The sequence below is a fragment of the Rattus rattus genome, chromosome 5, assembly GCF_011064425.1.
Source record: "Rattus rattus isolate New Zealand chromosome 5, Rrattus_CSIRO_v1, whole genome shotgun sequence".
Taxonomy (NCBI): Eukaryota; Metazoa; Chordata; class Mammalia; order Rodentia; family Muridae; genus Rattus; species Rattus rattus.
Window position 1 is genome coordinate 66514013 of NC_046158.1, and position 19960 is coordinate 66533972.

The window sequence follows — 19960 nt, forward strand, 5'->3', positions numbered from 1 at the left end:
TCGCGGGGAGGAGGCGCTAGAGATGGGGTGAAGGGGCGTTCAGGGGTTCCGCGCGTCTAAGTAGTCCTGGGCTGCGGAAGTTGAGCAACTGGGAGGCGGGCCTAGGGCCGGAAGCAGGAAGGAGGGCTCAGGACGCAGGGCGCCGCTGCCAGCAGTGCTGTCGGCCGGTGGGACTTGTCGGTGGCCAGAGCAGGATGGAGAAGCTGCGGCTTCTGGGCCTACGCTACCAGGAGTACGTGACTCGTCATCCAGCCGCCACGGCCCAGCTGGAGACGGCTGTGCGAGGCCTCAGTTACCTGCTGGCAGGTACCACACTGACCTTTGACCCATTTCTTCGGGTCCCTGACCACGAACCCTATGGCCCTTTTCCTGCTGACCCATGGTAGTGGTCATGGTGCTTGAGTTCTGTCTAGGTTCCTGTGGCGTATAGGACACTAGGAAACCCAAAGCTGCAGGGTAAAAGAAACGCCTCACCAACGCCTTCTATACCTTCTTCCCTAGGTCGCTTCTCCGATTCCCACGAGCTGTCTGAGTTGGGTGAGTTGAACTCTGGGCTGGGGAGAGAGGCTTCCCTGTAGATCAGCTGTCCACTGTTCAGGACACTTGGTGTTCCCAGAGTTAGGAGACATGTGAGGACTTTGACTGACTATTCGCAACTAGTTTTGCTCAGGATTAAGCAACTTTCCTGACCTTGCTAGTTCATCAGTCCTCTAAGTATAAGAGAGGTTCTGTTGTTCTGTTAAGGGAATGAAAGTTCAGTGAGGCTGGAGAAAAGTCCTTGCTGTCAGGGCCAATATTCAAATGTCACAACCTCCATGCCATTTAAATCCTCAGCAGTGTTTGTTTAGTGGGGTAGTGAAGCTCATGAAAGGATGAGGCAGGTTTTGAAAGGAAGGTGTGATGTAGCCCTTCAGGGGGACCATCCGCAGAGAGCAAAGGTGGGGGTGGTGGGGCAGGCACTTGGCTGTTTGGAACATGACAGGCAGTTCTGAGCAGCTCAGTAACCGGTGCTGTCCAGCAGAGCAAGGGCTGGCTTGTCACTCTAATCAGCTCATTTCTTATTGGCTCAGATGTCATCTTGGAGAGAATGGGGCTCTGAGGAGGTGGGAGGAGAGGCTTGTTGGTTTCCACACAGTCTGTGGGTAGCTGTGATCGGTAGAGTTCTGGGGTAAAGGTGAGAGGGGTGAAGGCCACGACAGAGCCAGCCTCTTAAGACCACGCTCTGCTTCTCAGTGTACTCTGCCTCTAACCTGCTTGTGCTGCTCAATGACGGGATCCTTCGGAAGGAGCTTCGAAAAAAGTTGCCTGTGGTGAGAATTTTACCAGGAGCTGAGGGTGGGGAGCTCAGGGACTTGGGAAGAAAACAGTAATGACCAGCATGTGTGGCCATGTTGTAGTCTCAGAGTGTGAGGCACGTCCACGTGAGCCTTAGACCAATTGTCTCACGCATGAAGTTTTAGAGAGCTAGAAAGGCCTGTCCCAGGCCAGCCAGCCTGGTAGCAGTGGAATTGAACTCAGGTGTTAGAACTCAGTGGAATTGAACTCAGGTTTAGAAAGGGGGACGTCCCCACCTGCTGGAGCAGCCCTCTTTCTCTAGGACAGCACTTGGGGCCAGAGAAGCTCCCTGACCTCTGGGCTTCTTGCAGTCGCTGTCCCAGCAGAAGTTGCTGACATGGCTGAGTGTACTGGAATGTGTGGAGGTGTTCATGGAGATGGGGGCTGCCAAGGTGTGGGGCGAAGTAGGCCGTTGGCTCGTCATTGCTCTCATCCAGCTGGCCAAGTAGGTTGGGTTGTGGAGGGCAGGACTCCGGTGGGGTGACCCAGTCCAGCAATGAGGGTGCTCAGCAGAGCAGCCTTGCTGCCGGCCTTCTAGCCATTTCCCCTAACTGCGCCATAATCCCCCAATTAGGGCAGTCCTGCGCATGTTCTTGCTGATCTGGTTCAAGACTGGCATTCAGACATCACCCCCCATTGTTCCACTGGACAGGGAGACCCAGGCACAGCCCTTGGGTAAGCTGCTTCTCTACCCGGAGTGGAGTGGGAGGTGGGGCTTCTCTGTAGTTCTGGAGCACACTTCCTGTCAGCTCAGCACTCATTTATTCCATAAGGAAGACAAAGACAAGATTTGAGGAAAATTAGAACTTAAACTTGGGGGTTTATGTTTGAGATCCTGGCGCTCAAACCCAGTGTCTTGTACATGTGAGGCAAGTGCTCTACCACTAAGCTACACTCCCGTCCCTACACTTGGGACTTGTTCGAGATCCTCCTTCTCTGTTGTGGGCTGCAGGAACTAGGGATAGAGCATCAGCACAAGGTAGCGTCCTGCCAAAATGTTTGGGCCTGGTTCTGTGTCCTGAACCGTAGCCTCAAGAGGCAGGGCCAGGGTGCCTGGCTGCTTTGGGCCCCTCCATCAGCCTCGGTCTTTCCCCTTACCTTGAACAGGGACAGTGATGTGCCTCCCACATTGAAAGAATACGGCTTCATGGTCCCATAGCCCTGATAGATGTTGATGGGATAGGCCCTCCTCTCCTTCCTCCAGTGTCTTGGAAGCCTAGGCTCTTGGTTGACTGACTGTGAGAGATGGTGGCCTCTTCTGGGCCAGGGTCAGTTCCCGAGGGCTTCCATCTGTGGACAGATGTCTTGCCGATCAGTCTCTGGGTGTGATTTCCTTGTTCAGCCGCTGCCTGAGGACAGGCTCTTGTGTTCTCTGAGTAGCTCCTTGAGCATTCACTGCATACACGTTCTCTACAGGCTCTGTTAGGAATGTATCCCTCTTATGTTATGTCCTGTCTACACCTGCTAGATGGCGACCACAATCTGGGCAGCCCGGAGCCGTCATATGTGGGAAAACGGTCAAACAGAGTGGTGCGAACCCTCCAGAACAGTAAGTGGAAGATGTAGCTGGACTGGGCACCTAGGTGCTGAGGTCAGTGTGAGCCTGAGGGACTGGCTTCTGTCATCACCCACTTTGGCTCCTGGCTCACTTGCCTTGTCTTTATGTTCTAGGCCCATCCCTGCACTCGCGGCACTGGGGAGCCCCCCAGCAGCGGGAAATTCGGCAGAAACAGCAGCAGGAGGAACTGAGCACACCCCCAACACCTCTGGGACTGCAGGAGACCATTGCAGAGTCTTTGTATATCGCCCGGCCCCTGCTGCACTGTATCCTTAGCTGTGCTGGAGGCGGGCTGGGGAGGAGCTGAGCTGGATCCTGCACTGGAGACATCCTTGACATCTTGACCGTCAGTGCTCAGCCTGGGCTTATGGGGTCAGCGATCGTGGGCACCCTGGCTCCTGTCTGGTGTGGTGGATATGACTAGGTAAGAATGGGTGAGGAGATGGAGTTCCGTGGGGCTTTCTGCTTGCTGTGCAGTTATCCTAGCCTGTGACTTTTTCCTTCTCAGGGTCATAGGTCATCCTTGTCCCTATGTCCCTTCCCCTACAGCCTGAGTCTCCTGAGCGACAGGAAGAACTTGACCCGGAGGGAGCGGCTGGAACTGAGGCGCCGCACAATCCTGCTGCTGTACTACCTATTACGCTCACCATTCTATGACCGCTTCTCTGAGTAAGGACTGTTCCATGTTGTGTGGAGAGGGTTGGGGTCTGCTGAATACCTGCTGGTTTTGGTGCTGTCCAGGAAGCAGCCTCCAGAGCCACCTGACCTACCCTCAAAGGAGACAGGCCAGTGTGAGCTTGCATACTTGGTGTGGAGAGACTACTGACAATGTGGTACAAGGTCCGCAAGGCACAGCTCATGCAGACCACTCCTCTCTAGTTCTTCTCACTATAGGTTATCCACTTCTCAGAGCAGGCGCTATGCTCCAAAGGGGCTAGGCAACCGAACAGGCCCCAGCTAAGCTGTTACTGCTGGGCCCACCCCACATTGATCACCTATGAGGATCAGAGGCCGTGCATTAGCCAGAGAATCTCTCAAAAAGGCCTGGCAGGACACCTATGATGTAAGGTGGAGTGTTGGAGCAGGGGCTGGGCTCATGTCCTCACCTGTAAACAGTGTCAATGATGGTGCCCATCTCATAGGTCGTGTAGGGTGAGGTAACTGAATGTGTTTGCCCATGCTTGATACATAATGAATGAATATGATGAACCTTAGGTCTTTCTCCCAGTACTTCTGGGAATCAAACCTAAGGCCTCATACTAAGCAAGTGTTCTCCCCCTGAACCACATCTGCCACCCACATGTGTTCTTCCAATGTTCACACCTCAAGTTCTCCTGTGGGAAGTCCCATATCTTAAACAAGCCTCTCTTTGAGTCAGAGAGGACCTTTCTCAGCCTTGTCCTCTTCCCAGAACCCTGACTACTCTGATCATTGGTTTGTGGGGTTTCTATGTAGCTCAGCCCTTCTACCAGCTTCCTTCCCTCTAGAAACTGCCAGGGCACAGACCTTACTATGAGGTGATCCTTAGGAAGCACTGTTGTTGAGAACCAATGGTAGGAAGGTGAAGAGGGGCGGGAGTAGAGGACAGTAGTGTGAGTGATGCCTACAGCTGACAGCTGTGAACATTGGGTGCAGCTGTGGACAGGTGGAGTGCTGGGGTCCAGCCCAGTCCTTGTTTTCTGAAATGCCTGCTGGTCAGTAAAGGTCTTTAGCCCCTGGTGAGCAGGGAGCCAGCCCACCCTTCAGCATGCTGTTTCTTTTCTCTAATCAGAGCCAAGATCCTCTTCCTGCTTCAGCTGCTTGCAGACCACATCCCTGGCGTTGGCCTGGTGGCAAGTAAGTGTGGGTGGGACAACGTGGTTGTGAGATGTCCCTGAGACACAGAGGGCCTCATTTTAATGTTTGCTCTGTCTTTTTTTGGTTTGATTATTGGGCAGTCAAGAGTGAACCCTAAATCAGTACTGGGAGCTCTAGGGCCTAAGGTGGCCCATGGAGGTGGGGATGTGGCCAGAACAGTGTCTGTGTGTAGGATTACTAGGCCACATCAGGTTGGCAAGCCTCCTCCTGCTTCTGGAACCTGAATATTTGGAGGCAGCCTTATCTGGTAAGGCAAGGAGGGGCCTTGGGGCCTATCTGGGTACCCGACCATAAAGGAGGACATGCCCCTTGCTCCCTGGAAACCTGGATTCTTATGTGTAATTAGTCTCCAGCATCAGAGGCAGGAGATGCAGCAGGTGGTACACCTGTGAGCTGCTCTGCTGGTGGCAGTGTAAGAAAAGGGCACAGGGCATGCCAGGGGCCTGACTCAGTCTAACTCCCCTTCCCTCCATTGCAGGGCCACTCATGGACTACCTGCCCTCCTGGCAGAAAATATATTTCTACAGTTGGGGCTGACAGGCACGCAGGAGATGGTGCAGAGTGGGCCGGCCACGTGGTGTGCTCTGTTGCTCTGAGCAGGGCCTTTCTCAGCCCTCCAATTCCCCCCAGGCCCCTCTTCTCTAATAAAAGTGACTCTGGTAGTGTCCAGCACGCGGCTCTGTGTCCATCAGCCACACCTCTCCTGGCAGCTCCGCTCCTCAGCCCCAGTGACCACAGCTGTTCGTCTGCACTCTCCTGGGATGGAGCCATTGCAGTCTGCTCCTTGTCACTGGGCAGGAGGCCTCCATCAGGTCCAGGGGGCAGCTGTGACTTAGCCTTCTCCAGCATGGGTCACCATTTGCCTCAGCTGCCTGACGAGATGCTTCTTTCTCATTGGTCCTTGGTGAAGACAGGCTGAACTAGGCCACGGATTTCCATAGTCTAGCATTCCTTGTAGCCAGGGCCTCAATGTGTCCTTTCCCCTCAGGGGTGAATAGCAAGCCCTAGGAGAAGCTCTTCTCTATGGCAGGAGATAGAGTGTGAACCTGAGTCTGTAAGAAAACGGGCAGTTTCTGGGGGGTGTGCTGGAGTCCCCTCCCTGACACTCCTACAGGCTGACCGGCTGATGAAGACTGAGAATGCTGGAGCCATGCAGGCTACTTGGAGAAGACAGGAGGGCCTGGCAGAACTGTGGCCTGAACTTTTCTGTTCTCAGTACTTGCCTTTCCTCTCTTCTTCTGCCTTCCCTTTCTTTCAGACAAGACATTCAAGGGCCTCAAACTCAATGGCAGCCTCATTATGGGACCATAGGGCTACCTCATTCCTGCCCTTTTGTTGTGTGGACTATTCCCAGCATTGGTGCCACTTGACTTTGGAGAGCACTGCCTGCCCCTGTCCCTCAGGTCTCCCCTCCTCCAAGATACCCTCATGGTCCCAGCCTTAACCTGTCATGCTTGCCACAAGATGCGAGAGCCACAGACCCCTGCTGTGAGCCAGGGCAGTGGAAAAGACAGCTAGCTGGTCGGGTTTGTCAGCTTGGAACCTGTGACCCTTCTGCTTAGCCCGACAAGCATCCTCTGGGTGCTTGCACTGTAGTGGGCTTTGGTGCCATGCAACGCATAGTTCCTGCCCTGTAGGTGCTGACTACCGGAGGACATTTGTGTACATGCTCTGCTGGGATCTTGGAGAGGGCAGCAGTGTCAGGCAGCACAGTGGCAAGTGCCCCCTGCAGTGATAGCAAAGGAGAGCAAAGCTCCTTTCCCATCAGGCTGTGAAACAGACACCAGTCTTGTTCTGGAGGTGGATGGGGACTCAGCCACCAACTTACATTCTAGCCCACAGCCATCAGTGTTGTCAGCGGCCTGGCAGGACGGCCACTGTGGAATCTTGGAAGTGCTGTGGTATAAGGGTCTAGGCAGGTCCCAGCAAAGGTCTGCAGGGTTTGTCATATGATTGGTGTGGTGGGCAGTGGGGAGAGCAGCTGTTGAGCGGATCTTCAGCACTTCGTGGTGATTGGGTTGGTGGGCAGACATGAAAGTGAGCAGGGGCTCTGACATTAGGCATGACATGGGAGAGGCTCAACCAAGGCACTGGGACAGGAGACAGATAACCCCAGCAGACCACGGGGACTCCATGTGGGTTTGGTGGCGTCCAGGGGTCAAGAGTGATGGACAGGGCTTTGGAGTTGGATAGTATGGAATTCCAGGTCCCGGGAACAGAAAGGAGGTATGTCCTGGCAGGGACATGTGGGACAGGGGTCCTCTCCAGGACACAAAAGGGAGGTAGTGCGGGTGTTGAACCCTGGAATTAATGTCCTTTGTGAGGTGGCCCTGAGAATTGGCACCAGGTTCTGTCCAGTTGGGGGAGGGGCAGGTAGCCAGCACAGCAGGGACTGTGTAGGAGATGGTTCTCGCCATGCTTGGGGTTCTGTACCCCAGGGCTGGGCTCAGTCTCTTTCTATTTTACCTCATCCTGGCAGGCGCACTCCTTCGACCTCAGCCCCAGAGGTAAGGCCACAGCCTTAGGGCCTCGAAGACTCTGGAAGAGGCTGATCACTATCCTGGGAAGGGTTAGTTCATGAAGTCTTCACCCCGGACTGTCCCTCATAAAGAAGTGGCGATGGCTTTTGGGGTTAGGGCTCAGCACAGCAATATTTTCCATAGGTCTCAGCGATCTGTTCCTGAGGAATTTTCAGCTCCGCTGGAACTGTTGCAGCCTCTCTCAGGCCTGGTGGATGGTAGGGTAGTAATTCTCTCCCCTCTCCCACCCTCCACAGCAGGTGTCCCTAGACGTCCCCTAGGGCCAAGCCCTATGTCTCCCTCTCCCAGACGGCCTCTTGAGAGCTGGCTACAGCCCCATTCCAAGTCAAGCAGTGTTTCCACCCTCATCCTCTTCTTTCTTCAGACTACGGGCTAAGACCCAAGCACCCGAGGCCAGGTGGGCCCAGACCCCTTCTCTCCCAGGCCCAGCAGCGCAAGCGGGACGGGCCCAACATGGCTGACTATTACTATGATGTGAACCCCGCATAAAGCTATTCTGGGCAGCAAGTGCTTGGCTCCATAGCCTGTGTGCAGTAAGAAGGCCCAGCAGGGGTCCGAGTAAATACACCCAGTATGGTCCAGACAAGAAATGGCACTTTAATAGTAGTAGCCAGGTGACAAGACAGTGACCAGTTGGCTGGGGCCAGCTGAGAGGGGACCTTCCCTGGCAGGCAGGGCTTGCTGTGGCCCTCTCCTTTGAACACACAAGCTTGCCAGGGTCAGCGTGCTGGCCAGGCTGGAGGTCGGAGCTGCCGGAGGCCCCACAGATGAGAACAGGGTCCTTACTGTCACATGTTGCCATTTCCTTACTGGAAAGTCCTTCGGAGGTGCTTGGGCTCAGCATGAGCTCAGGGCTCTGGGTGAGGTGGGGACAAGGGAAGGTGACACTTCCAGGTGGCATGGGCTTTGTCAAGGCAGGACCCAAGAGCCAGAAAGCCAGGGCCCCTAGCATGAAACAAGGCCCAGGATGGTGCAGCGCCTCTGTCCCTAGGGGATCCCTTTGTGGCCAGATGCCTGACCCCCACCCCAACCCCGCCCTTCCCCAGCCCCGAGAGAGCCTGTACTGTCCTCCATAGATTAATCTAACCCCATATATTACAATAAACTGCATCTGCCTCTCCCCCAAACCCCTGCCCCCCCTGACCCCAACAGCCCTCACTCCCCCATTCTCTCGTGGCAGTACAACATCCTGTCAGCAGCCAGCTGTCCTAGTACTGGCCTGGGGCTGAGGGGCTGCAGAGAGGGGGGTTGCTGCTACTCCAAGTAGATATCTTCTGTAGGACAGGTATATTCCACAAATTGCTTGTAGAACTGCTGAAATGCACGCCTGGAAAATGGGGGACACAGGAGTGACCAGGAGCTTCAACCCAGGTTCTTCAAGAGGAGCTTTGGGTCTCTGGGACAGACTAGCTGTTCGTGGGCAGTTATTTCCCAAAGAGAAGGGGAGCAGTGGCCAATCAACAAGGAAGTGGCCCAGAACCTCGGCTTCCCGGGACCTCCCAGCCTCTGCCCGGATTGGGGTTTCCAGAACTAGAGGGAAGGGGTGATGCTGACACTGAGCACAGATAGGACAGCACACTTACACACACACACACACACACACACACACACACGTACCCCACAGACTCTGCCAGGGCTTTGGTGGAATCTTCAGACACAAAGACATGGCAGGCAAACCGGTGGTCAGCAGGGTGCTTAGTGATAAACCCAAAGTACCTGTGGAAGGCAGGCATCTGTGAGACAAGATTCGGAGTCCTACCCACCCACCGCGTCTGAAGACTACCAGTGAGACTCTCGTGTCTGCCCCTTGTACTCACTTGTTGTTCTTTGGATGGTACCCACAGAAAGAGATGTTTTTTAGCTGGAAAAAGTGGCTACATTTATTTCCCTACAGGAGTGAAGAGAGAAGCAAGATGGTCAACTTGCAGGGGGAAGCAGGCAGGAAGGGCAAATGCAGTGTGGGGGAGGGTAGGCACACAAGGAGAGGAGAGCCATGTCAGGCAAGAAATAAAGGGGAGGAGACATGCATGGGGCAAGAAGGCAGGGGCTTGAAGGAAGTCACCTTGGCCTCCTGAGCGTCATCGGCTTTGACACCTATCTTGACACCCCTAACGCTGATTTCAAGGACACAGCTGGAGGGCGGGTTAAAGTGCACGGTGAGCCGGCGGGTGGTGGCGATCTGCATGAGGGACAGGGTCAAGTTGGGAGCTGTCCCACTGTCACAGCACTGCCTCCAGATCCACAGTAGTGTGGGCTGGCTGAGAATAGGCACCCCCAGGAAGAGACAGGGACTCAGATGTGGGTACCTTTTGCATAGCAGCACAGAGGACATCATTGCCCTTGTGATAAGGAACCTGGACAGAGCCCAGGAACTTCACCCGGAACTGGTCAATCCAGTCGCTGTTTTTGGCAAGGGCTGGAAAGCAAGCACACAATAAGCAAGAGAGCCATCAGCAAGGGGCTCAGAGCCGAGACAAGGAGAAGGCAGCGTGGAGAGTGACCCAGGCAGCAGAGCCTCACTTGGCTGGGCCTCTCTAACTTTAATGGAATCACCTCTACTCTCTCTCTGCCTAGCTAAGACCTGTGGTGAGTTGGTGGGCAGAGGCAGGGGTGGGAAGGCCAGACTGGGGGAGAGCACTACCTGCCATGTGCTCAGGCTCCTTGGTGACCTCAATGGCATAGTAGGCAGGAAAGACACCACGGGCTCCAGTGCGCATGTTATAGGCCTCATACCAATAGTCTTCTGCCTGCAGCTCCACCAGCAGAGGGTCGTCCACTTCCAGCTCAAGTTCATCTTCATGCCGAGGCACAAACCTGTCCCGAGGGCGTGTGAGGCACGGCTCATCAGAATACTTCAGCCAGGCCCAATCTAGGGTCCTAAGCCACTGACATTTGCAAATTACCCATGTACCTGTCACGGTGCTGCCTCCTAAGGAACGCATGACACTCACATGTGTCTGCTATCCAAAAATTCAGGGGCCCAGAAGAAAGGAAGCCTAAAGCCTCGGGAAACTTAAATGAAAGTGAGCACCTTGCCTAGGGTACAGGTTCTATGCGGGGCAGGCATCTCTCTGGCCCCCAGGTGTACAGTCCTAGCTTCTTCATGACACTCCGGTACCTTGCCACTAAGCGGAGTTCCTGTACGGGGATATGGTCTCCAGCAGCTGAGGGGATGCCAGTGATGAGCTGGCAGAGGCAAGGAGGCGGGCAGCCCTCACCTGAATATCGCCCGATGGGTTTGCTCATGCTCCTCCCCGTTGATGACACAGGAGAACAGCCCAAAGGACTCGGCACCTGTGGGAAGGCAATAGGTTGGAGGAGGTGTCCTAAGCTTGGAGCAAGTAGAAAGCTCTGTCCTGCTCTCAGGCAGACTACATGGTCTCTGAGGCCCATTCGGGTTCCCACACTGCTCCCCGTCCACTGACTCACTGGAGGAACGAGAGCGGCCACTCATGAAGACATTCAGAAACTTCTTAGAGAAGTGGACGTCAGGCTCATCCGGTGTGGAGTCCTCTGACAGGCAGGTGGGAGGCCGGGGTTGAGGGGCCTCCTCATATTCCTCACCAATGGCTGACTCGTAGGGCGAGGAGGCAGAGGCACAGTTGTCATAGACAGTGGCAGAGTCGCTTTCGTCACTGTAATCTCCAAAACATGGCCGCAGGCTCACCAACTCAAGCTGGGCATGCTCATCCACCACCAGTGTGTACTTGACAGAATCGTAGGACAGTGCGCTGGTGTCCGAGCTCAGTGAGGCCCGTGGAGGCGGTGGTGGCTCCCCGAGGCTTCCCCGCCACCCTCCACCTGGTGGCTCAGCTTGCTCTGGGGATGACAGACAGTCGAAGCCCTCATCCTCTTCACTGATGGAAGGGTGCGGTCGCCCTGCAGTTACAGAGTAAGCGGCAGGGTCAGGATCCGAGCTGACAGACATCCGGCTCTCAGTGGGTGGCAAGAAGGTGGAGGTGGGTTCTGCAGGGTCTGGGGGCCTCTGCACTGGAGTCAGGTAGATCTCCTCAGTCGCCTCGAGCCGCACATCTGCCTGATAGTGGATTCGATCTCGATGGGAGTGGCCCCGGCCACCAGGTGCAGTGGCAGGGGGACCACTTGGAGGTGCCATCTGGGTGGCTGCAGTACGGCGACAAGGGCTGTCGGTGGAAGTGCCACGATCCTGGGTGGGAACAGGACTGCCCTGGGGCGGCAGCTCATCACTCAGGCAGATATGTTCATGTGGAGGCGTCTGCTCCCCTGGAAGACAGACAGGCAGGTTGGTGCTGAGGGCAGAACCCCAGTCCAGATACCTGTCCCCTCCTCTTCCCAATCGTCCTCTGCCAGCAAGATCTGCAGCCAGCCACCGGCTCCCAGATGACCTCAGCCCAGGTGAGCCAGGTGAAGACTACAGGGTCCCCAGCTCGGGGAGAGAGGCCTGACCTACCTGTCTTCAGAGGGGAGGATGATCGAGACACACGGTCCTGCCAACTGTGCTTTTTGCCCAGAGAGTTATTATTCAGCGTGTCCTGTGCAGAGAACAAAAGGCTCTTATGAAGAAGCAGTAGTCAGCAGTGCCCGGCACAGGGAGGCCCCGGTCCTGCCCCCATCAGGCCATCCCTGGGCTGTTCCCACGCCATCTTGCCTTGCCAAAGCCTCTCTGCCAACCACCCTCCAGCAGGCAGGAAGGGTGGGAAGTTAGCACCCTCCCTACAGGCCTGCTGGTTGGGAGACAACCCTCAAGAGATGCAGAGGTGCTGGCCAGTGTGGGTGCTGAGGAGCAGATGTTGGAGGGAGAGCCCAGCTCCCAGGAGAGCCAGACAGCAGCCCAGGCACTGAGGGGAGCCATGATCCCATGCTCAAACCCAGCCCTGGTGAAAGACAGGGTGATTGACTCTGTCCTGGAGCTCAGAAAGCCGGGGTCTAGCAAAGTGGGAAGGACATTCTGGCACAAGGAAGGGTCTCCCCAGGAGCTGCCTGTGGGCCTGGATGAATCATTCAAACCATGACTCCATAACACTCACCCCCACTTTGAACCATGTGACTGAGAAATGACAGATGTAGTATCAGCAGCCCTCCTTCCTCGATCTCCCAGAATGCTCATGCATCCTACATTCTCAGCCTCCTGAGACCCTCAACAGTGCCCATGCACAAGGCTCTCCACACACAACTTGGGCTCCCTCCCCAGGAAATGCCATAAGCAACACACACCATTGATGAGCTGGGCTGCCAGCAGCCATGCCAAGAGGATACTGGGAAAGGGACCAACCCCTTCCTTGCAGCCCCTGCACCATCCATTAGCAGCCCTACCTCCTCAGCGCCTTCCCTCCCAGTATCTCTCCTGCCTAGGCCTACAAGACAATGGGTCGACGCAGCCCTCTTTGGCATCCAGCCACCAGCAAGGGGCCCTAGGCCCCCAACTCAGCCAAGCAACTCCACCCCCACCCCAACTCTATTGCTGCCTTCTGGAATGTCCAGCTGCTGAGATGTCCAACTGGAGACAGACCCAGAATTCCCATCCCCACCTTCATCCCATTTCAGAGGCTCTTTTCTCCAGGCCTTGCTGCTGCCTCAACCTTCACAGAAGCACTAACCCGAAGAGGACCTAACTGCAGGACCTCAACTCCTTTGTTAGTCCTCTGCAACTCTCCCCACTCAAATCCCTAGCAGTGCAGGCTTCATACCCAGACAGTTGGATTCAGTCCTTCCCAGGACAGACTTTCCTGTTCCTTGGCAAGTCCTTCCTCTATCCCTCCCAGCAGAAAACCTGTCCCACCCCAGGCATGGCGCGCCTAGGTCCCCGGCATCACCAACAGGCCCGCGCCCCTCCATCTTCCCTGTCCACCCAGGGCGCCGCCCCCTCTCTCAGCCCAGGGTTGCTTGCGTCTTACCTGAGACCGCGGCACCTGCGGGAAAAGGTTGAGCGTGGTAGGCCTCTTGGGCCGGTAGGTGTCTCCGCTGCCTGTGCCGAGGCCCTGGCCCTGACCCTGGCTGCGAGACGCCGGCTCCTGGCCAGACTCGGCTTTGGAAGGCCCCACTCCTGGCCGTTGGGCAGCGAGCTCGTCGTCGTCCTCTTCGTCGTCCTCGGCGCCCGGAGTGTCACCTGCCGCGTCGATCAGGTCCATCTGCAGCATCTCCGCCTGCAGCCGGCTCCCCGCGCTGCCGCTGCTACCCGCAGACAGCAGCCCGGCGCGCGGGGGCTGCGCGGCGCGGACGGAGGGGAGTCAGGGGAGGGGCCTTGTGAGCGGGGGAGGGGTCTCGCAAGAGGGGTGGGTCTGATGCCTAGGTGCCCCGCCCCCCAATCGGACGAGTCCAATTCCGCGGCCGCAAGGGGTGGGACACTGGGAGCCAGGCAGAGACAGAAGCACTGGGCCGCTCCCGTCCGCCACTACTCCTCCCCCCGGAGGCCGGATCCTTACGCCGCCAGCGCAGAGAACCGCCCACGCCTCTCTTCTCCCACGGTCCCCCCTCCGGATTCCTTGCACCCTTCCGTTCCCTTGGTAACGGCCAGTGACCTCACCCGGGTTGTAAGCCGAGCCCAGAGTGAAATCACCGCTGTTGCCATGGAGACCTAGGGGTCGCCCAGGAATTCCGTCCCCAATGGGGATGAGCGAGACAACTGGCATTTGAAGGGGACATTGAAGCAAACTGGGGAAAGTGCATGTCAGCCAGGTAAGGAAGACTGCACTGCGGGCAGGAGACCCTGACTGGACCCGAAGGGGAACTTTAAGGGGAGCCCTTCCCAGTCAGCTCTGACCTGAACACATCCCTCAGCCAACCTAGCCTTTATAGACCCGAACTGTATGCTACTTCCACTGTTGCCTCTAACTCCTGGCACCTTGGACAGATCCTTTGACTCGTCAACCCTCAAGAGTTGACTAGGCCTATAATGCTGTCCTCCAGGTGAGAAAGAGAGAGAGAGACAGGGAGGGAGGGAGAGAGGGAGGGAGAGACAGGAGGAGAGGAGAGAGCGAGCGAGACAGAGAGACAGAGAGAGAGAAGAGAAGAGGAGAGGAGAGAGAGAGTGAGACAGAGAGACAAGAGAGAGAGAGTGAGACAGAGAAACAAGAGAGAGAGAAGAGGAGAGGAGAGAGCGACAGAGAGGAGAGGAGAGAGTGAGGCAGAGAGACGAGAGAGAGAGAGAGTGAGACAGAGAGACAAGAGAGAGAGAGAGTGAGACAGAGAGACAAGAGAGAGAGAGGAGAGTGAGACAGAGAGACAAGAGAGAAAGAGAGTGAGACAGAGAGACAAGAGAGAGAGAGAGAGAGACAAGAGAGAGAGAGAGAGAGAGAGAGAGAGAGAGAGAGAGAGAGAGAGAGAGAGAGAAACTTTGACTAGACTCCTACCAGGAGATCACCCTAGTTAGCCTACTACCAGGGCAGGGTGAGGTGATAGTTCTGGCTAATTGCATTAGACCCTCTTGAAAGCTTTGGATATGGGAGACAGTGGTTTTTGTTTTTTGTTTTTTTGTTTTTTTGTTTTTTGTTTTTTTCTTTTTTCTTTTTTTCGGAGCTGGGGACTGAACTCAGGGCCTTGCGCTTGCTAGGCAAGTGCTCTACCACTGAGCTAAATCCCCAACCCCCGGGAGATAGTGGTTTTAAAGTTCAAAGCAAGTATGACCCAGCTCTGGGACCACTCTCTAAACCCAGAAGTAGTAGCCTCTGCCTCCATCCTTGCTGGCCTGGTAAGAGAGTGAAGGAGTTGGGAAGCATAAAGTCACCCTCACAGCTTGCTTTCCCTTTGCCTGGAAGTTTGTAAAAGTGCTAGGGATACCAGGAGGGCAACAGTAAGACAAATGCCCTTCCCTGGTTCACACCGCAGCCATGGAAATGCCATATCTAGCAACTCAACTACACCTGGTTCTGGCCTCTGATCCTTAGCCCCGTGCCGTTGCCTTCCCTATCCTGCAGGTAAGTCCTTGCTCTGTGTTCTGACAACAGGATGGGGATTCCCATCTATCCCGGGTACCCTGGCACTCAGATATACAGAAGAGAGCCTGTCACTAGGATAAAGCCAAGGGGCTCTGAGCAATGCCAGTACTGGACCAACCATGCAGCAGGGGCCACTGAAAGCCTAAAATGCTGGCGGTGTGGTCAGGGGGTGCAGGGGCAGCCACAGGAGCTAGTCCAGCAGCACCCGGGTTCCTCCTTCCTGCCCCAAAGCACTGCAGATTCCACCAGGCTCCACCCTGTACTGTCGCAGGCCCTCTGCCAAGAAGCTCCTGAGAGGCCCTTCCCTTCACTCTGGTCCTCACTGCCACTGTCCTACTCAAGCCCCCTGCTCTCTTTCCCTGTGAACAACTGAAGAAGCTGCTTCCGGCTTTAGTGCTGACAAAAATAATAAATGGAGATTTTGGGTTGAGCATCCAAGATGTGTCAAGCATTATACTAGATGCTTCCTACCTTGTTATTTCACTTCCCGGGAGTGCCACACACACTCACAAGCTCCTTTGTAAATATCGGGGTGCCCTAATCTTTGTGTCCATCCTCCCAGCCACTCGGACTCTTCAGACCCAGCCCTTACCCGGAGAGACAAGGTGTCTTTGCACTGCAGGCTGATGCCACACTCGTCAGTGATCTCCGAAAGGTCTTCATCCTCAAACTCCTCCAGGCTGATATCATGGGTGAGCCTAGTGGGGACAGAAACCAAAGTCACAACCCAGGGCCCCTAAGCCCCAACTAAGCCTGCTGCCGTCTCCCTCTTCTCGGGGGAAGACCCTGGGAGGCAGGTAGCAGCTCCCAGATGAAGGACTCGGTCTGTCAGCACAGTGGCAGGGGAAGGATTTGGGGTTGGAGCCAAAAGGCATTCCACCTAGGGTGGCGGAGGAGGCATCTCCAGCATCACCGGCTGGGAGTTCTCCATCCTGCTGCCAACCAGAAGGCAGTCCTAGAAGGCCCAACTGTCCAGACCTTCAGTTCTATTGGAGAAATGCCTCCATGGCCAAGGCAGTGCCAAGGCCATTTCAACCCCAAGAGGTACCAGAGTAGGAAAATCTTTGCACTCCACAGTAACAAGACCCAAGGAGCCACCAGAAGGGCACAGTAGGTGCCCCTTTCTCTCACCCACAAAGATATACACCACTGAGCCATGGTCACAGTGAGGGGGACCTGCCAACATTCTTGGAGTCATCTCTTCAACTATACAATCTCACCTGGTATAAGGACCCTGAACGGATGGGGTCAGGGAAGACCAAGGCTAGGTCTTGTGAGTGGCCATGGAGAGCACTTGGTACTAGACCACTAACAGACTTCCAGGAGCCCAGGCTACCCTGTGTGCCTACCTTGGAATGCACTACTGAGATTGCCACTGTGGTGCCACTGTCCCCTGCACCGGCTCACCCTGACCCTGGTACTCTGTCTGACTTAGTATAAATGGGACATCTGGGGAGTTGGAGAGAATGCCTGGGCCTTTTCCCAGAGACCAGGAGGTTAGGCACACAGCAGAGGTACACAAGCTCATCCAAGGTCACCCAGGAGAAGAAGGACAGGGTGCAGCTTCCAGGGAAGCCTAGAAGGCTTGCACCTCTGTCTTCTACCTCACTCAGTCTGAACAGGGCCCCTGAGCTCAATGGAGCACCTCCCGACGACTCGCCCTTCCCCCACCTGAGGCCAGGCCCCAGGACCCTACCAGCGCTCCCACTGATCCTCCAACCAGCTGTCATTGTCTGGGCTCGAATCCATCTTCAGTACCAGCTGCATGGAGAGCCCTGCCCGGCCAGGGGGCTGCGGGGCTCCAGGGCTGCCCTTTCATGCCCAGAAGGGTAGGGGGGCCAGAGCTCAAGGCAGGGTTGGGACTTCTGGCCTCCACCGACTGGGCCTGCCTTTCTGCATCCTGCCGGCTGCAGAAGCCCGGGGAGCTCATTAAAAATAGATGGGCCAGAGAGGAGGCCGCAGCTGCCGACCCAGGCCCCAGCCCCAACTCTTCCTGGCCCAACCCTCAGATGCGGGCAGCTTCCTCCCTTGGCAGCCCGATGCGCAACGATGTCGTCGCCTCCCCCGCGGGATCAGGTTACTGCAATCAATGCTACTGGCTCCACCTGCCCTTCCAATGCCCCTATTGGGGGCTGGAGTGACCCCCCTTCCCTCCCAAGGCCAGGCATGTAAGCAGACAGCAGAAATCTGGTAATTTTTTTCCCTCAACGCCAGACCCCGATCTGCTTTAAAGGGCCAGCGCCACACTCAGGGTGCCAAATGAGAAGATGGAAGGGGCTCCCGAAGGGCCCCAAGAATGGACACCTGATTCCACACAGACACAGGCTCCGCCTCCACACCGCATCTGGGAGGCTTCTGCAAGCCCAGGGCCAGGGCGGTTGGCTCAGGGATTGGTGCTGGCTGGAAGGATGCGCAGGAAGACAGCAATGGGTACCACTAGAGTTTGGACGCAGGATTGGGAGTCATTTGGGAGTGACTTTGACTGAACAAGGACAACTAGTGACAACTGCCCTGGAAGATTCTGACCCCAAGGGTAGCTGCAGGTTCTCAGGCTGGGGGTATGGCTACTAGCTGGTACTGAAATGACATGGGGACTGGCCCAGAGGCCAGAGCACCCTCCTCAGTCTGGCCTCTTGGCCCTGTGGCTAACCCTAAGTGCAGTCTGACTGTAAGGTCTGGGACTCAGACAGCATGGCTGAGTTCCTGGGTCCCACTAGGCATCTTCTCTGGGAGTGTCCTCGGATGCCCCCAGCTCCGAGGTGTCTGCACAGACCTCTGTCTCCTTATTGCCAAACCCTGGTCCAGTGCCTGCATTAACTACACCACCTTGACTGCCAGCCTCAGTCTCCCCTCTCCCTCTCTGACCTCTCCTGTGGCCATGAGACAGTAAGGGACACCACCATCCTGTCTTTCCTCACTCAAAAACCCTCCTCTCTGCAAGGGGGAGACTCCAGCCTTGTGTGTTTACTGTTTGCTGAGCCTTGCCTCCCAAGGGTACTGGGCCCCAACAGTGCTCAGAGAAGCCTTCCTCCAGGAAGCCCTCCTGACCCATCCATCAGAAATGCCCTCCCCTGGGGTTGGGGATTTAGCTCAGTGGTAGAGCGCTTTGCCTAGCAAGTGCAAGGCCCTGGGTTCGGTCCCCAGCTCCGAGAAAAAAAGAAAAAAGAAAAAAGAAAAAAAGAAACGCCCTATACTTCCTGACTACAAAGCTGGGTGGAGTACACCCCCTCATCATCTGTATTTTCCCCTTCCTGACTCCCATCTAGACGGATGCTCCTGGAGGGCAGGTCTGGTGAGGTGTCAGGTTCACACTCTAGGCTCAGTAGATACTTGCTAGGTGCGGGCCACAGGACAGCCTCAGTCTTTACCCTTCCTCTCAGACTGAAGGGTTTGCAGTGGTCTAAGGATTCCACATGGCCACAGGATGTGTCTGTGTATCCATGTCCTCTCGGCATGGACCAAGAAGCCGGTCCACCAAACAACAGGGCTGAGTGGGGCCAGACCAGACCAGGTTAATGGGGCAAAGATGAGAAGGGCTCTGGGCTCTGGTCAGGAGCCTTCTATTAACTCTTAGCTCCGTTGAGGGCAGGGATCGTGTTCTTGTCTTCTCTCCCTCCCAAACTCACCCATGAACAAAGTGTCAGGGATGACACATTTCATCCATTTAAAACCCATGGTGTTCTTACCCTAGTCTTACTTTGGGGTGCTTTGAGGTGGCAGGGTGACATCATGGGATGACATCATGTCAGGCCTGAAGTGTCTCACTCTTCTTCCAAGCTGCCACCTGCTACATTTCTTTACCACCCTGGAATAGGGTTCTGGGCCATCTCATGGATAAGGTACCCTAAGCCTCAGGCATCGGTGTTGTAAACCTCAGTACCCTTCCTCCCGCCCACCCCAGGATAGGATGAAGCATGTGAGTTACAAAGGAGGGAGGATGTCACTACCTAGGAGGGGACAGGACTGGCCAAGGGCTGACCTCTACTGCCACTCACTCTCCCCTAGTCACCATGGTCTAGATCTCCTGGGCAGAACCAAGAGACACTTGCCGAAGGAAGGGACTTGCATCTCCATGTTCACGGATACCAGCAGTGGGGAAGGAAGAAAAGAGGCAGGGAAGCTGGAGGGTGGTGGTGGGGGGTGTTCTTCTGACCTCGCCCAAGGCATTTTCTTAGAAGTACGAGCCCTGGCCTGGGAGGTGACCCAGGAGAACTGCACAGCCCTGGCAGGGTGGCAGCTTCTTCCTAGGGGTTGGGTCTTGGGCAGCCTCCCAGGGCAGCAGCACTTCGCCCATTAGCCCTACTTGCCCATGTTGGCTAGGCACATAGCACAGCCACATTTGGTGGCCCTGTGACCCTGGAGGCCAGCCTGACTCTGACGTCTGTCTTTCTGCAGTACACAGCCTCTCAAAGTGTTGGTCTCCAGCCACACCTTGCTCAGGCTGTGACCTGGAGCACACGCCACACTCCCCACCCTGGGCTGGCCTGGGCTGGGTTCTGCTGAATGGTCCCAGCAATCCTGCTCCAGGTACTCACACGCACTTCCACACTGCCTTGCCTTGGTTCCCTTGTCCTTGCGTCCCTCCCCACAGCAGTCCCAGCTTCCCTGCTTCCTCTTTCACTCCTTCAGCCAAGATACAGGCTGAGATGGCCATGCACAGGAAGTGAGGGTCAAGCACAGCATGGAGCCTTCACTGAGTAACGCTGACTGCAGCCAGGTATGGGCTGTCAGAAGCCACACTTGAGCCTTCGCTCCCC

General features: G+C 55.9%; 3 protein-coding genes across 4 annotated transcripts; 2 read left to right on the forward strand and 1 right to left on the reverse strand.

Moving 5' to 3' along the window:
- Positions 1-26: 26 nt before the first annotated feature.
- On the forward strand, positions 27-5419 carry Pex16 (peroxisomal biogenesis factor 16). Its single transcript, XM_032903741.1, has 11 exons — positions 27-306; positions 502-537; positions 1234-1310; positions 1647-1780; positions 1910-2010; positions 2804-2884; positions 3007-3159; positions 3245-3317; positions 3443-3562; positions 4665-4729; positions 5229-5419. The coding sequence occupies exons 1-11, from the start codon at positions 195-197 to the stop codon at positions 5285-5287; spliced, it is 1011 nt and encodes a 336-aa protein (XP_032759632.1). The 5' UTR covers positions 27-194; the 3' UTR covers positions 5288-5419.
- Positions 5420-7107: 1688 nt separating this feature from the next.
- Positions 7108-7873, forward strand: C5H11orf94 (chromosome 5 C11orf94 homolog). The gene is made up of 2 exons (XM_032903742.1): positions 7108-7487; positions 7655-7873. Exons 1-2 carry the CDS (start codon positions 7328-7330, stop codon positions 7777-7779), a joined length of 285 nt encoding a protein of 94 aa, XP_032759633.1. The 5' UTR covers positions 7108-7327; the 3' UTR covers positions 7780-7873.
- On the reverse strand, positions 7868-17435 carry Mapk8ip1 (mitogen-activated protein kinase 8 interacting protein 1). Of its 2 annotated transcripts, none has more exons than XM_032903744.1 (12): positions 16900-17435; positions 15796-15901; positions 13164-13397; positions 11720-11801; positions 10720-11532; positions 10509-10584; positions 9932-10104; positions 9597-9706; positions 9353-9469; positions 9108-9178; positions 8908-9006; positions 7868-8617 (listed from the first exon to the last, which is right to left on the reverse strand). In XM_032903744.1, exons 1-12 carry the CDS (start codon positions 16968-16970, stop codon positions 8545-8547), a joined length of 2025 nt encoding a protein of 674 aa, XP_032759635.1. In that variant the 5' UTR covers positions 16971-17435; the 3' UTR covers positions 7868-8544. The 2 variants fall into 2 exon arrangements, with proteins under 2 accessions (XP_032759635.1, XP_032759634.1); XM_032903743.1 differs by having other exon boundaries at positions 13164-13472.
- Between the last annotated feature and the right edge of the window lie 2525 nt (positions 17436-19960).

Coding starts and splice junctions, on each gene's coding strand:
- Pex16 (XM_032903741.1), top strand. CDS start 195: ATGGAGAAGCTGCGGCTTCTGGGCCTACGCTACCAGGAGTACGTGACT. Junction 538..1,233: donor CCACGAGCTGTCTGAGTTGG/GTGAGTTGAACT, acceptor TCTGCTTCTCAG/TGTACTCTGCCTCTAACCTG. Junction 3,160..3,244: donor CGCCCGGCCCCTGCTGCACT/GTATCCTTAGCT, acceptor CTTGACCGTCAG/TGCTCAGCCTGGGCTTATGG.
- C5H11orf94 (XM_032903742.1), top strand. CDS start 7,328: ATGAAGTCTTCACCCCGGACTGTCCCTCATAAAGAAGTGGCGATGGCT. Junction 7,488..7,654: donor TCTCTCAGGCCTGGTGGATG/GTAGGGTAGTAA, acceptor TTCTTTCTTCAG/ACTACGGGCTAAGACCCAAG.
- Mapk8ip1 (XM_032903743.1), bottom strand. CDS start 16,970: ATGCAGCTGGTACTGAAGATGGATTCGAGCCCAGACAATGACAGCTGG. Junction 11,802..13,163: donor CGCAGGTGCCGCGGTCTCAG/GTAAGACGCAAG, acceptor TTCTCTGCACAG/GACACGCTGAATAATAACTC. Junction 8,618..8,907: donor GCCCTGGCAGAGTCTGTGGG/GTACGTGTGTGT, acceptor CCCATTTTCCAG/GCGTGCATTTCAGCAGTTCT.